This window comes from Leopardus geoffroyi, chromosome E2, assembly GCF_018350155.1.
Source record: "Leopardus geoffroyi isolate Oge1 chromosome E2, O.geoffroyi_Oge1_pat1.0, whole genome shotgun sequence".
In the NCBI taxonomy this organism is placed as follows: domain Eukaryota; kingdom Metazoa; phylum Chordata; class Mammalia; order Carnivora; family Felidae; genus Leopardus; species Leopardus geoffroyi.
This window is the reverse complement of record NC_059335.1, coordinates 28,149,048-28,165,149: the sequence shown is the minus strand read 5'-3', so window position 1 is coordinate 28,165,149 and position 16,102 is coordinate 28,149,048. Positions and strand designations below refer to the sequence as shown.

The following is a 16,102-nucleotide window of genomic DNA, read 5'->3' as shown; positions in this document are numbered from 1 at the left end:
CTGGCATCAGCATCTGGCATGGTGCCTGGCACACTGCAGGAGCACAGAAAATGTGCACCTGAATGAAGAAAGCCAACGTGCTGTCCACCCTGCTCTCCTCCTTGGGGGAAATGTTTTTCCAAGGTATGGCTCCATCTCTGCTGACCGGCTCCACTGACATGCTCCCTGCACCTGAGTTTGCTCACCTTTACTCCGACACAAGCATGTCACAACCACCCATTCGGCAAACCCTAAAACCCATCAATTCTCATAAGCACCCAACCTTCTCTGCCCAGCAGCAGCGGGCAAACGAGGGCTTGCTATTTTTAAGGATAAATACTAAAAAAGAGACAAGAATGCAAGGGGACGAGCCAAGCAAAGTAAAAATTCCTTTAGTTTGAAGACAGTCTTGCAGAATATGTAACAAAGAGGGGAGACACAGGAGTTAGGAAGGTGTCTGCATGCTATTTAAAGTGTTCTAAAAGGACGGGTCTATCCCCTCTTTGAAATATTCTGTATATAAAAGTTTAATTTTAGATAGGAGATTTCTTTTCCCCCGGTGGGAGTAGATTTATAATGTGACCATGAGAGTCGATGGGGAAAAAGGACTGATTTTTACTGGAGTTCACTTCATATTTAATTTTGCTGTAACATTTTTCTGCAAAGCCTTGGCGACCTATTAAAAGAAAACAGCTGTATTAATCCAGGATTGCAAGCATCAATCTGACTTACTGGAAGTAAATCTGAAATGAAAGTTTTCCTTCTGACTTTTCTTTTATGAGGAATTTCTTCCATTTCATCGTCTTCAATCAGATTGTCACCATTGGCATTCTCTCGTACCTCCTCTGTCTCTGCTGCCGCTTTTAACCTTTGAGTTTCGGCCTCCTTCATTTGAATAACTATTTCACCAGCATCCACTTCCAACACTTCCGATAAGATCTTCAGTATGGCATTTATGATTTCTGCCTGACTCTTGGATGGAATAATGTCTTTTAGGTTCCAAACTGTTCCTGGGGGGAGGGGAGGGGGAGAAATGCACATAAGGAATCCCCTGTGAAAGCTTTTATTAAATCCAGTTTCCATGAGATTGGTTCTTTAAGCTCAGATGGGATTTCAAAAAATGTCAAACCCTCCTCCACCTCTGTTTAGTTTTTATTAAATGTCCACACACACACACACAAAAGCTTTGCACAGAGGCAGCTCTCTTTGTTACCATCCTCCACAATCATCTCCCTTCCTTGGCACTCAATGCCTTTCTCTGATACACCACACAGCAACAGACCAAGAGAAGGCTGATCAGGTTTCACTTGAAATGACAAATTAAGTAGCCCACTCTCTTTCATCTTAACCTGAGCTGCCCTCCTAGGCAGCTTCTTATACTCCAGGAGTAGAATTAAATGTACTAAAATTCCAAGGTCTCATGGACAAACCAGAGAGCAGGTTCTACAGAACAGGAGCCACCTGTTACTGGTTAGTCAGTTAAAATAAAAATACTTCCTGGTACCTACCCAAAAAAAGTGAAAGCAGGGACTCGAACAGATATGTGTATACCCATATTCACAGCAGCATTACTCAACAGCCACAAACCCAAGTGCCCAACCATGGATGAATGGTTAAACAAAATGTGATAAATACATATAGTGGAATAGTAGTCAGCCTTAAAAAGGAAGGAAATTCTGACACATGTTACAACATGGATGAACTCAGAGTGCGTTATACTAAATGAAATTAGTCACAGTTGGTGCAGCTTGTGACTTTTGATCTTGGAGTCATGAGTTTAAGTCCCATGTTGGGTGGAGAGCTCACTTTAAAAAAATTTTTTTAATTTTTTTAAAATAATAAAACAGGGGGCCTGGGTGGCTCAGTCGGTTAAGCATCCGACTTGGGCTCAGGTCATGATCTCGCGGTTCGTGGGTTTGAGCCCCGTGTCGGGCTCTGTGCTGACAGCTTGGAGCCTGGAGCCTGCTTCTAATTCTGCATCTCCCTATCTCTCTGCTCCTCCCGTGTTCATGCTCTGTCTCTCTATCTCTCAAAAATAAACATTAAAAAAAATTTTTTTTTAATAAAATAATAAATTAGCCAGCTTCAGAAAGAAAAATACTGTATAATTCTACTTATATGAGGCACCTAAAGAAGTCAAATTCATAGAAACAGAAAGTAGACGGGTGGTTGCTGGGGGCCGGGAGGAGGGGGAGATGGGGAGTTGTCCAATGTGTACAGAGCCTCACTTTTGCAAGATGAAAAGTCCTGGAGATTGGTTGCACAACAACGCTGAATGTACTTAACACTACTAAACTGCACACTTAAAAATGGTCAAGATGGTAAATTCTACGTTACATGTGATTTTTTTTAATGTTTACTTATTTATTTTGAGAGAGAGAAAAAGAAAGAGAGTGCATGAGCAGGAGAGGAACAAAGAGAGAGAGAGAGAGAGACAGAGAGGGGGGGAGAGGGAGAGGGAGAGGGAGAGGGAGAGGGAGAGGGAGAGGGAGAGAGAGAGAGAGAGAGAGAGAGAGAATTCCAAGCAGGCTCCATGCTATCAGGAGCCCACGAACCATGAGATTATGACCTGAGCTGAAACCAAGAATCAGATGTTCAACCAACTGAGCCACCCAGGCACCCCTATGCATAACCTCTTGAATCTCCACTTAAATATTAAATTTTCAGAACAGACATATACCGGAAAGTCCTGATGTGGTGAAATGAACGAATGATTGAATTTTGGCCCCCATCTCTACCCATTACATATTCCTAAAAAAGGACACTGTCGCAAAATGGCTAAATTTTACCTGCCACCAATGTCTTTAACAGAATGTAGTCCATGGAACTGACAGGAGAAAGCATTGCTGACTCCAGTACATGCAGTGCTGGGGCAGTGAAAGAGTTCAGTAGCTCTGGGTTATCTTCAGTCACTGTCTGCAAACAATATGCTATAAAGATAAAAATTAAGAAACCAATGAATTCTGCTAGGGTAATTTATACCAATCTAACTCATCAGAAAACATCTGCATCTTTACAACTTCTTCAGACACAGGTAGCTTTTGTAAGATAGACACGCTTTACTTCAAGCATGATACATGCAAATGAGGCTCCTCGAAGATCAGTGAAAGACTTTTTTCTTTTTCTTAATTTCTAATTCTTTATACAATATACTTTCACAAAATACAACTTTAAAGGCTCTTAAATGTTGTGACAACATGGAATTGCAATGAACGTTTACAAAAGTTTCTCCTCAATTTCTGTACTAACAGTGGACTGGTAGTAAACAGCCTGTGGACCAAACACCAGTACACAGACAACACTCTTAGCAGCTCCACTGTCAAGAACAAGCCCCAGGTTTGGGGTCATTCTGGCTTCCTTTAAATTTAGCATGACCTTAAAACTTAGGGCACTTATTTCTAGCGAAGCAACATTTCTTTAAGAAAAAAAGCATCTTAGGGGCACCTGGGTTGAGTTGAGTTGGTTGAGCGTCTGACTGTGGCTCAAGTCAGGATCTCACAGGTTGTGAGTTTGAGCCCTGCGTCAGGCTCTCGGCTGTCAGCATAGAGCCTGGAGCCTGCCTCAGATCCTCTGTCCCCTTCTCTCTTTGCCCCTCCCCCTGCTCGCTCTCTATCAAAAATAAACAAACATTAAAAAAGACTTAAAAAAAAATTTTACATAAAAATATGAGTAAACTGAGAGATGGCTACAGTATTCATAGACATATGGTCATTTACCACTTACTTCCTACCTTGTACTAAAACAAGATAATGGATTACAACTTGCATATTAGAAATAATTAACTGAAAGTACCAAAACAACTGGGATTGCCTGACAGGTTTGGCAGAAGAGACCTCTGAAGCACAAAGATGAAGCAAGCCCAAGTTTGTTTTTCTTAGTGTGTTCCAAACAAATCCATTTCTTTTAGGTCTCAAAATTTCAAAGCTGACCATACCCATCCAAATTAGTCAAAATATACGCTACTTCTGTGATCTAGTTTGGTTCCCAAAACACATTTGTATACGAATCCATAAATATGCATGTGTGTGTGTGCGTATATATATATATATATATACGTATGCCCAAACGTAATTTTTTTCACTAAGAGACTAACTAAATTCACTTTAGCAAAAGCCTAGAGAAACTATGGCTGCTACCATAAACACAAGAGCAAAGAAAGCCATATTAACATAAAGAACAGTGTCTCAGAAGTTCACTTTACTTTTATGTGAACGTTGCTTGATTTTCAAACCAAAGTTACTTGACATTTGTTTAAAAAATCATGAATCTAGCTAAATGCGGAAATAAAACACTATTATACAATTCAAAATTATTTTATTCTGATCCATCTTTTAGAAGCTTATTAGAGAAAAAAATTTTTAAATAACTAAATCTACAAAAGATACAAAAACAGAAGTGAAGTTTTTCTTTTAAAAGCTATTAACTAGGGGTGCCTGGGTGGCTCAGTTGGTTGAGCATCCGACTTCGGCTCAGGTCATCATCTCACAGTCTGTGGGTTCAAGCCCCGCGTCAGGCTCTGTGCTGACAGCTCAGAGCCTGGAGCCTGTTTCCACTCCTGTGTCTCCCTCTCTCTCTGCCCCTCCCCCAGTCTCACTTTGTCTCACTCTGTCTCTCAAAAATAAATAAATATTTAAAAAATTAAATAAATAAATAAAAGCTATTAACTACCTTTTGTCAATTTCCCTCATTGTAAGAAAAATTGTCTTCTGAAATGAAAAGCCACCTACAAATTTCCTAGTTCAACTGTTTTTAAGATCCACATTTACTCATAAATCACCCTTCCACCAAAGATTCCATTTTGAGAAACTGATTTAAAAATTTTTCCCAGTATTATTGATTCCACTATTTTTTTTTCTGTTCTCTTAAAAGTATCCATTAGAGACAAAAGAAGCATCACTAAGAGGAAACACACTTAGTCCACGCCAGGAGAAATGCATAATTAAATAAAAGGACAGCTGGATACCTGGTCATTATAATGGGTAGAAAAGAAATGCTTTGCATCATTTCTCCACTGTCCCCAGAGTTCTGTTGAGCCACCCACCCTCCAATCTGTCTCCTGAAATGAATAAGGGATCCTCACTTTGGCTCTCTCACCCCCCAGAGAGAAAGTGAGGGAGCCAAGGCAGCTGAAGCTGCCAGCCTGGGCTTTCTCTGTCCCACAGAAGGGCAGCAGACCTATGTGAAATTTCAATCACTTACTTTCCTCTCTCAAAAAAAGCACAGGTTATCAGTGTTCTGCTGGGAGTATGAGATAGTGATGCAAGACATTTAAATAAGTCTAGATTCCAATTAACTTTGGTTCAAAGGCCTGGTAGTTGTGGGTTACTACTTCTCAGTAAATGGGAGATAAAAGCTTCAAGACTTAATAAAGCCTTCTAAGAATGGTAATACACTAGAAACCGCACCTGCTCACATAATTGCCTTCCTCCCTTTCAGAGTGAAGAGCAGGAAAATTGTATGAGTAAGTAAAGTATTAATCATAGATTTTAAAAGATCCAAAACAAACAGAACTCAGTTACACATTTATATATAATGAGAAAAAAAAATCACTCCTGTAGAATAAACATGCTATGTCGGAATAAAAATTTTTGAATAAGGCCATACATACTTAATAAATCATCACCTTTTCTTCACTTACCTACTGAAATAGCCAGGTCAACATTGGTGGAAAACCTACTTAAATACTTTAATACAATCTCCAAACACCCTTCTTTGTTGAATATAGATACTGCTCTACTACTGCATTCACTAAATTGAAGGGGGAAAAAAAAGTTTTACTATTCACATTTTAACATAAAGAAATCAACCACAGAAATTCATGAAAAGATAAATTAGGCTTTATAAACGAACTAAAGAGCTGGAGTCAAGCACCCACCATTTTTATAGATGAAGAAACCAATGCCCATTCATATACACTGTACATAAATAAAACTGGCCATCCGTATTTTTATGTTTAACACACTAGGACATTTTAGCCAATCTCTTTACCTGCATGCCAGTTTCCTTATAGGAGGCTAGAGCTGGAAGAGATCTTAGAAGTCACTACCATTTACTTCTAATCCTCATTTCATACAGGAGGAAACCTAGGCCCCAAAAGATGGAGTGATCCATTCAAAGATCACCCATTTTATTTGTGGTGGTTCCTTGGGTCCAGCCTACTGTTCCTTCCACCATGTAACAGTAATAGTAAGATAAAGTGAGGATAAAAGGTCTCTATGCTTATAAAACAAAAAGCACAAATTTAAAAGAAAATAAAATGAATTTTATTCACTCCTTCTAGACTATTATAATCAGCAAGCAGAATTTGCAGTCTGCAGAAGAGAAATTGCTATCATAAATATAGTTGAAGCTACACTATCTTTTAATAAAAAAATCAGAATTAATGTTAAGAATATTATTAATAAACATAACTAAATATAATAAATATACGAAATACAGGGTATAAAAGAAAGATAATTTTAATAATTTTATCCCTGTTTCCAGAGAAAAGTATCCCTCTGATACAAACAGCGGATCAGGTTATTAAACAGAGGTGACTAAATTACGAAATTCAATCTTGTTATCTAAAGATAAACTACTTTCTGCCTGACTCTCTGGCCATCTGTCTACCTACCTACCCCACCTAGTTACTACAGCACTGCTATGAGCCCACCCTCAAGATGGCCACAGCAGAATCACATATAGTCAGGAATATAAGGCATACATGCGTTAAGATAATTGTAAATATATACACACGTGTACAACTTAAACATACAGGATTTAAAATTATGAAGCATGAGACAAAACTGTGAAAAGCTATAACAACTGGAAACGGTACTGTTAGGGCTCACAGGCATTCAGGAAAGAGACACTGTGGAGACTACTTTTTCAGGCTCTTTTCAAAGAAAATTTTTTAAAACTTCTAACAATTAAATAAGCTAAAGTTCCTGGGTACAGGAAACTGTAACCACCCACTTGCTCATTTCCTCAAATCTGATCTCTCCAATTTTCTGGTGGAATGCATCCACTAGTTTGAAATGAAATCATCGGCACGTTCAGACTGCTGTGTGGGCAGCTTTTCAGGATCCAACTTAATCCTGTTTTCTGAGATACATCTGTGCTTTTAGGTCAGAAGGTATCATTGCTGCTGACTAGAAAATAAGGAACTATGACACAATCGGGTTAGAAAGGTGGGACATAAAATAGGGTAGGAAAAAATAAGTCCAGGTAGTGTTTCTAGCCATTTCCATTCCTAAAAGCAAGTCCACACCACCCCGCCACTGCTGCAATCAGGGAGAGCATGGCCTTCTTCCTACTGGGGCCAAGGGAGCTCTTCTCAGGCGTCGGCGGTCCTGTCAAATGGCAACTGCTAGGGTGGAGGAATAACGCACCAGCCAAGGTCTGTGGCCCTGTCTCGTCCAGGTGCTAGACTGAAGCAGCTGCTGCACAGGGGCTTGACTAGCTTGAAGACAATGACCACTCAAGGGTATGCAGGCAGTGGAGGGTAACTGGGGTAGAGTACATGGTAATGGCCACGATTCCTCTTATTTCTGTCAGCAGCAATGATTGGAGAGAAGTCATAAAGCAAAAACAGAGACAGCGATGCTATGAGGAAAAGGGCTTGGGAGGGAGGGCTGATCTTAGATCACCTAAGATCACAGGCCCACCAAGGAGAACAGAGCTCTCTCTACAGTTTTGCAGAATGAGCAGCAGCCTGAGTAGTGTTGAAGCAGGAGGCTGTGTTCGGAAAGCACCTTACCATATATTCCACAGCACATTCATGGCCTCATTGGCTATGTTCTCAATAGAATTTCTGTTCTGATCTTTTTTTTCCTGTGGAGACATCTCATTTGAATCCAGTCCGGCACTACACTGCAACCAAATATCATGATTAGTACCCTGGTTCAAAAGAATAATTAAACAAAAAGGCTAATGATAGTGAAGAACCACAAAAACTAAACATCAGAAATTATAGTGGTTAACGAGCTCATCAAATTCTCATAAGCAGTACCCTTCCCACAGTCCTGTTCCCTTCTGGCAAGAAATACAGATGAGAAAAGTTCACGAGTCATTGTGCAAACTGGATACAAAGCATTTAACACTTTAAAATGTAGAATCAATACAAAGTATTTTATCTAATGCAATGAAGACAGTAAACCAGGCACAGAAAGGTAACACGCAATAGGAGCTAACATCTACACAGGGCCTTCTATGCACAAGGCACTATTCTAACCACTTTAGAATTAATTAGTTATTTAATTTAGATTAAATTAAATAACTAATTTATTAGTTATTTAATAGACTAAATAGACTAATTTAGAATTAGTCTAAATAGACTAATTTAGAATTAGTCTAAATAGACTAATTTAGAATTAATTAGTTATTTAATTTAGATTAAATAACATTAGGTTATTTAATCCTGACCATAACCTGTGAGGCAGAGGATCTATTATCCCCAATCTTCTGCTACAAAAGGAAAACTGAGGTACGAGATTGCAGAAAGCATAGCTTAATACATGGCAAAGCTGGGATTCAGATCCATGTATTCTGGCTCCGAAGTCGGGGCAGGACTGCCCTGTAGCACAGCCCATGGCCCCCTCTAAAGCAGAGCTTCTCAGTCTCAGTACCGCTGACATTTTGGACCGGATGATTCTTTGTTGTGGGGTTCACATGTGCACTGCAGGATGTTAGCAGCATCCTTGGCCTCTACCCACCAGTAGCCAACACCTCAAAAGTAGCCAACACCTCAAAAGTGTCTCCAGACACTGACAAATGTCCCCTGTGGGGAAAATCACCACCAGTTCAGAACCAATGTTCTGAACAGAATAAGATGAGATGCCTCTCATCAAAATTGGATATTCTTTATAAAGCCTTAAATAAAAGTTATGTATCAATACAGAATAGTGGACTAGAAGCAGCCTAGAGAGAGAGAGAGTGCCTTATTCCCTTCAACTACGTCATGCACTAAGGTTGGCGTGATGTTAAATTTGAAAACTTAATGTAGTCTTCATGGCAAATTCCTAGTCTGTGCCTCAGTTTTCTCATCTGTAAAACAGGAGTAACACCTTCCAAATAGGACTGCTGGAAGGATTAAATAATACATAAAACACCACCTGACACAAAAATGTAAAAACTACTTTTACTTACAAAATTTAAGGTCTAAAGGAGTCAGTCTATAATTTTAGAAAGGGCTTTTCCAACTAGCGTATAAATAAAAAATAGTGGGGACAAAATAATGGAGACTGGTATAATGAGAAGAAATCTATGTCTCTAGGAAAAGAAATAAAATGCCCATAGAATGTTTTGAGGGAAGACAAAATAACTAATACCAAAGGGCTTTAAAAAAAAAAAAAAATCTAAGTGCGTATACTAAAAGCTACAATTAAAAATTGCCATGAAGATTCTTTTTAAACCACCTACCTCTTTCAGCAGTGCGACCAGAGGAGTCATGATATCCTTAGTCACCATGTCATCACAAACTTCAAAACCTCCACAAGCACTGAGATTTCTACACAAAAAGTTTAAAATAGGTTTTACTTTCTCAGAGCACACATCACAAAAACACTCTTAAGTTCTCAAATGTAATTTCTACCCATACTTAAGGTTTTCCAGATGACATTGCATATGATTTCTGTAAGATGCTACAGAACCAGGGGTGCCTGGGTGGCTCAGTTGGTTAAGCATCCGACTTCAGCTCAGGTCATGGTCTCACTGTCCGTGGGTTCAAGTCTCTCTTCAGGCTCTGTGCTGACAGCTCAGAGCCTGGAGCCTGCTTCGGATTCTTTGTTTCCCTCTGGCTCTCTCTACCCCTTCCCCGCACACACTCAGTCTCTCTCTCTCTCTCTTTTAAAAATAAACAAACATTAGAAAAAAAAAAAAAGATGCCACAGAATCAATCCAAAGATTTCATCTGTTCTGATCCTTGTTTCACATGATGTAAACAAATGACTTTGTCATGTGACAACTTAATTTTCAAGTCTGAAACAATACACAGGTACATGGCTACAGGGGCAGTAAGAGAGAGAAGACTTTTCCTATTTAATGTGAACAAATCATAGCATGATCTTACATGAAAGGAACTTTTCTTGGGATCAAGATTTCCAAGCAAGGGTGAGGCTGAAGGACCGCCCCTGAAGCAACCCAGGCTAAACTGAATTTTAATTGGGAAGCCACTGCCTGCTTGCCTTCTGAGTACACAGCACTGTGCCAGGCACTGAAGACGGAGATGAATCAGAAGACGCCCCCACAACCTTCCAGGAGCTCTCAGTGTGCAGAAAACGCCCCCACAACCTTCCAGGAGCTCCCAGTGTACATATGCTGCAGGGAAAGAGTAGGGCTTCCTCCATATGGTTTCCTCCAGTATGTGGCTAATCCCCATCCATCCCTTAGAGCTCACCTCAAACACCCCTCCCTTAGGGCTTTCTTTTCTGAACCCCCCAGTTATCTATGTATCTATCTATCTATCTATCAAATATAATGATTTATAACCAAATCATTATTTGGCTAATGCCTGTCTGCCTCAAAGCTGTAAGACAGAAGTCATATCTGTCTTGTTCACTAACACATGCCCACAGCCTAGCCCACTGCTTGGAGCACAGTGGATACACAAAATATACCTGCTAAAGCACCAAATGCAACATGATATAGACAGAGCTACAAGAATCGCAAACACTACCTTCTACTCTTGCCCCCTCTACAGTCCATTCTCTGCACAGACACCAGAATAGCCTTTTCAAAAGGTAAATTAGATCAGGCCACTCCTGCTCACCATAGGCCCTTTAGCCCTACACCACCGAATCCCTGTCCATCTCTCCAACCTCAACTGTAATACCCACCCCTGCCCTGCAAGGCCACACTAAACTTCCTGTTCTTCAACCAGGCCAAGTCCTTTGCTGCCTCACTTCTTTGCTGTTTCCCTCCGTCGGGAATGCTTTTGCCCTGGATTTTCATGTCTGGCTCGGATGCATCAGATCAAGTGTCATCTACAGATCATAACTTAAAGTAACTTCTCACCTCCAACTCATTATCCTCTTGTTTCTCTCCATAGCACTTCTCACTATCTAGTATTTCCTGTTTTACCTGTTTACTAGTCTCTTGTCTCCTCATCAACACGGGTTCTGTGAAGGCAGGGATCTCAGCTCTCTTGCTCAATGTTCTGCCTGCTCAAACTCCCTGCACCCAGAACACGTGCCACATGCACTGGAAGAGCTCACAGAACCTCGGGACTCTGGGGGTTCCTGGAGAGGGAGCGATGTATGTTAGCCCTTGCGGGGAGGAGGATACGTGGCAGTTGGCTGCTTGCAGCTGGAGCAGGCAGCTGGACAGATGGAATGCGATTGGGGGAGGGGGGTGCGCTCCTCAGGGGTCTGCAGACTGAGTTCAAATCGCCCCTCTGCAAATGGGGGAGACCCTGGGCAGTTCTGGGTCTCCAGAGCTGCCGAAGGCAAGGGCATGGAGATAATCGACGGTGCGTGGCACGCACACAGCGCTGGCCGGCCGCCGCGACCCCTCTCTCTCCCGGCTCACCTCAGCGCGCCGGCCGCCGTCTCCCTCACCGCCAGGCTGGGGTCCAGCAGCAGCGGCCCGAGGCGGCGCACGGCGTCCCGACGCGCCAGGCCCGGCAACGCAGGCCGCTGCTGCACCAGCCGGGCCAACCCCGCGCAGGCGCACTCGCGGACCTCGGCGCTCGGGTGCTGGAGCTGCGGGACAGGAGCAAGTGTCAGACGCAGCGCAGAGCGCAGGCGCGGGGGCCGCGGCAGGGGCGCGCCGCGCTGCCCCAGGGCTCCGCGCGAAGCCCGCCCCTCGCAGCCCCGCGTGCCCCCGCTTCACCTTTTCTAGCAGCTCTGCCGCCGGCCCGTCGTCCTCCTCTCCCTCAGTCCCGTTCGCCGCCGCCTCGGCCTGACAGTCGCCCGTAGGAGAGAACTGAGGCCGCTTGAAGCGCTTCGTCCGGCTCTTGCCCATGGCGATGTGGCTGGGAGAAAAGACCGAGAGAGGAGGGCAACAGCAGGACGGCGGAGGCTGCTGAGCTGGTGTCAGGGTCCTGCTGCCGAGGGGTTCTCGGCGCCACTGCTCAGCCGGGCCCGCTGACTGCCGGAGCCCACATGGAGAAGCAGTGCGCAAGCGCGCCGCGTGTCGGCGGGGGGGGGAGGCTGGCTCCGGGAGCGCGCAGGCGTAATGGTGGGGGTGGGGCCAGACCTGGGTTAGTAGCGGAGTCAGGGGTTTTTCCCCCCGGGGAAGAAGGAGACTGGGCTTTAATGGGATTACAGCCTCCCCTGAGCCTAGCGACGTTTATTGTTACTGAACGTCGCCACACTCTTATTTCCATCATAACCAAAATGCGATTAAGGATACCTAACTTGCAAGGTTATTGTGAGGCTTACATAAAATTGTGTAAGGCGCCTAACACCAAACCTGACATTTATTTTAGGTGCTCAAAATTATTAACCACGACTTTTTGTGTCCCCCAGGGCATAGCACAGCTCCCGTCAAGTAAACAACCCAGTTTTTGTTTTAGATGTTTTAGAATGAATGTACATCTATGTTTGATCAGACGGATTCCCTTAAATTAATCTTCCTGGGGGCACCTGGGTGGCTCAGTCCGTTACTGTCTGACTTTGGCTCAGATCCTGATCTCAGGGCTTGGAGAGCTGACAGCTCAGAGCCTGGAGCCCGCTTTGGATTTTGTGTCTCCGGGTCTCTCTGCCCCTTCCCCATTCACACTCACACTCTGCCCTCTCTCTCTCTCTCTCTCTCTCTCTCTCTCTCTCTCTCTCTCAAAAATAAACATTTAAAGAACATTTTTAGGGGCACCTGGGTGGCTCAGTTGGTTGAGCCTTGGACTTCGGCTAGGGTCGTGATCTGGCAGCTGGTGAGTTCGAGCTCTCCCCACCCCCCCCCACTCACCCAGGGCTCTGTGCTGACAGTTCTAGGGGCCTGGAGCCTGCTTCAGATTCTGTCTCCGTCTCTCTCCGCCCCTCCCTTGCTTGCACATGGCCTCTCTCTCTCTCTCTCTCAAAAATTAAAAAATATATATATTTAAATTTTTTTAATAAAATAAAATAAAATTCCTATCTTAAAAAAAAAAAAAGTTAATCTTCCGCCTCAGTTTCCTCATTTGTGAAAATGGAAATACTGATAATACATACCTAAATACATACTTGGACACATACACACGCTCTCTCCAGCTGGACACTAAACCCTGTGAGGACAAGACTGCCTGTTTACACAAATCACTGTATTCCCAACACTGGCCCAACAAGTCCCGCCTGGCACAGAATAGGCATGCAATTTCTTGAATGAATAGAGACCACATAATGAGGAAAGGGTAGGTCATGTCATCTAGACAGAACAGGAGGAGATTGAAAAAAAAAAAAAAAGGTTCCTGCTGTTTCTCGCACTGTGGGGATGAGCAAGACAAAATGGTCAAAAACCTTAGCTAAGGGAAAACTTTGTGGTCTGTTTTCATTAGTTACTCTTTCCTGGGAGATATTAACATTTCTGTTCAAATGAATGATAAACTTTATTTAATGAGCTTAAGATCCCTTCTGGGAACCACGAAGGTATTAGTTTTAGGAGGAGCCCGGTGACCTTTAACTAGTCTAATAATCCATAACCAGTCACTTTTTAAAAATCCAGGCAAGTCACGATTATCTAAGGTCTCTTCTTCCTACAAGTTATTGTTGTCAAGAAGGAATTTTTGAATTAGACTGCTTAGAGGCCTCTTCCTTTGAGACCATAAAAATGCTTGTAATCAATTATTGGTCACACACATTTTAAGGTTGGTTTTTTGTTTGTTTGTTTTTGAGAGAGGGGGGTGGGGAAGGGCAGAGAGAGAGGGAGAGAGAGAATCCCAAGCAGGCTCCACATTGGCACAGAACCTGATGTGGGGCTTGAACTCACAAACTGTGAGATCATGACCTGAGCTGAAGTCAAGAGTCAGATACTTAACTGACTGAGCCACCCAGGCACCCCTGGTCACACACATTTTAAATAGGAGCTAGCTCTTCCTGTTTCTCCCCATTCATATGTTTGTAAGATAATTTTCCTGAAGAAAACACTCTGATCTATATTCCTTTAAAATCTTTGACAATCTCAGGTGGATACATAACTGAACTATGTAGCATGAGGTTCAGACTTTTATATGACCTATCCCATGTGGCCACAGCACCCTGCCACATGCTTCTGACACATCATGTCTTCCCAGGAGCCTCCTCAGTCATTCCCATACACTCCCTTGGACTTTCCTTTACCTGGGCCTGGGGGACTGTATAGCTTAGCAAGCTTCCATAGCACACCCTGGCATTAATCACCTTAGTTTTGCCGGTAAATGGTCTCAGATCTGTTTATAGTTCCTCTGAGTTTTAGGAACTCGTGGTGGGATAGGAGATGTACCCTAAAAGATGGCCGTCCCGCGGGGCCTAGCCTACTGTCCTCATCCTCCCACCCGCCCCAGCACACTCTACGTGTTCTTTGATTGCCCTGTATCTCTCTCTTGGGATTGTCCATGAAATACCATCAAAAGTATGCCTGTGTGCTTCCGCACCTAGTCTGTGCCCCTCCCTGGAGGGCAGGGGCCACTGCCAGTCTCTGCATTACTTGCGCCTGGCACTCAGCTGAATTAAAGTCCCTGAGCTGTCCACTCCCTCTGTGTGTGGTTACTGCCCTCGGCCTCAGCTGGCCCTACATAAAGTGACTCAGTAGTCATCGACAAGGAATGTGGCTGCTGGTAAAACCATCTGCAGAGAACCAGACATGGGTCTCTAGCTCCAGATCTGCCTCTATCTGACCAGATGATCAAGGGAAGTTTGCTTCCCTTCCCTAGACCTCAGTTTCTCCATTTACAAAGACTCTTCAGGGGTCTTCAAAATATCAGAGGGCTATGAACCATATTGATTAGTTCAGGAAAGGCGATCTGGAAGGAAAACTGAATGAACAGGTGTCAGAGCCTGGGAGAGGCACCCTGGCTGCTGATTTCTCATTTGCTCCTCAAAATCTTCCTGAGCTATGTGTTATCAGAGTGTAACTGCTGACAGCCAACCTGAGAAAGTCACGGCAAAGGGATCTGCTGCCCGTCAGAAATTCTACTTCATTCACTCATTCATTCATTCACTCACTCAACAAATATCTATTGTTGGGTCCTTACTGTCCGTCAGGCACTGTACCAGTACTAGTGGTAATGTGATAACTAAGATCTGTCCCTGATGTCGTGGGGTTTACATTCCATCCACACTAGAGCTCTATGCTGCCTCTGAGAAAGTTACTGTAGAAGGGAGCCTAGGTGGCTCAGTCCCTTGAGCATCTGACCTCGGCTCAGGTGATAATCTCACGGTTCATGATTTTGAGCCCTGAGTCAGGATGTCTGCCGTTGGTACAGAGGCCACTTGGGATCCTCTGTCTCTCCTTCTCACTACCCCTCCCCACTCAACCATGTGTAAAAATTTTTAATGTTTATTTTTGAGATAGAGACAGAGCGTGAGCAGGGGAGGGGCAGAGAGAGAGAGGAAGACACAGAATCCAAAGCAGGCTCCATGCTCTGAGCTGTCAGCGCGGAACCCAACACAGGGCTCGAACCCACAAACCACGAGATCATGACCTGAGCCAAAGTGGAAAGCTCAACCAACTAAGCCACTCAGGCGCCCCAAACTTAACATGTTTTTAATAAAAAGTTAATTAATGAATTAAAAAAAAAAACGTATCCAAAAACTTGGGAAGAAAGAAAGTGAATGACTACATATTTTTTCAATGTTTTTCAATATTTTTTCATAGTAGCCCAGTAGCAGTAGACTTTTCTCCCATGATGGAAGTGTTCTCTGTCCTGTCTGGCACAGGAGCCACTAGCCACACATGGTTATAAGCACTTGAAGGATGCAAGTGGAAGTGCAGCTGAGAAACTGAAGTTTCCATTTTAACTCATTTTAATTGGCTACTGTTTTGTGAAGCACAACTCCATAGCAGTGGTTCTGAACTGGGGATGATTTTGCTCCTCAGAGGACATTTGGTAATGTCTTGGAGGCATTTTGGTCATCACTATGGCGGTGCTATTAGCATCTAATGGGCACAGGTAGGTGCTATTGCCATCTGGGCTAGTGTGGGGACTGTCCTGTACATTGTAGGGTGTTGAGCAGCAACTCTGACTTCTACCCAC

The 16,102-nt window shown here is 43.3% G+C and overlaps 1 protein-coding gene across 9 annotated transcripts in view; it reads right to left on the bottom strand.

Moving 5' to 3' along the window:
* Positions 1-12,115, bottom strand: part of HEATR3 (HEAT repeat containing 3) — a 69,219-nt gene extending 57,104 nt beyond the window's left edge. For 3 of the 9 annotated variants that reach the window (XM_045442690.1, XM_045442691.1, XM_045442689.1), the window contains exons 1-7: positions 11,788-12,025; positions 11,485-11,657; positions 9,379-9,466; positions 7,718-7,830; positions 5,618-5,727; positions 2,769-2,909; positions 712-989 (exon numbers count right to left, since the gene is read on the bottom strand). In XM_045442690.1, the coding sequence (XP_045298646.1) occupies positions 712-989; positions 2,769-2,909; positions 5,618-5,727; positions 7,718-7,830; positions 9,379-9,466; positions 11,485-11,657; positions 11,788-11,919 (1,035 nt within the window). In that variant the 5' untranslated portion in view covers positions 11,920-12,025. Of the gene's footprint in view, positions 1-711; positions 990-2,768; positions 2,910-5,617; positions 5,728-7,717; positions 7,831-9,378; positions 9,467-11,484; positions 11,658-11,787 lie in introns of those variants that run through there. The other 6 variants (XM_045442694.1, XM_045442696.1, XM_045442693.1 and 3 more) reach the window with 5 other exon arrangements.
* Positions 12,116-16,102: the final 3,987 nt, after the last annotated feature.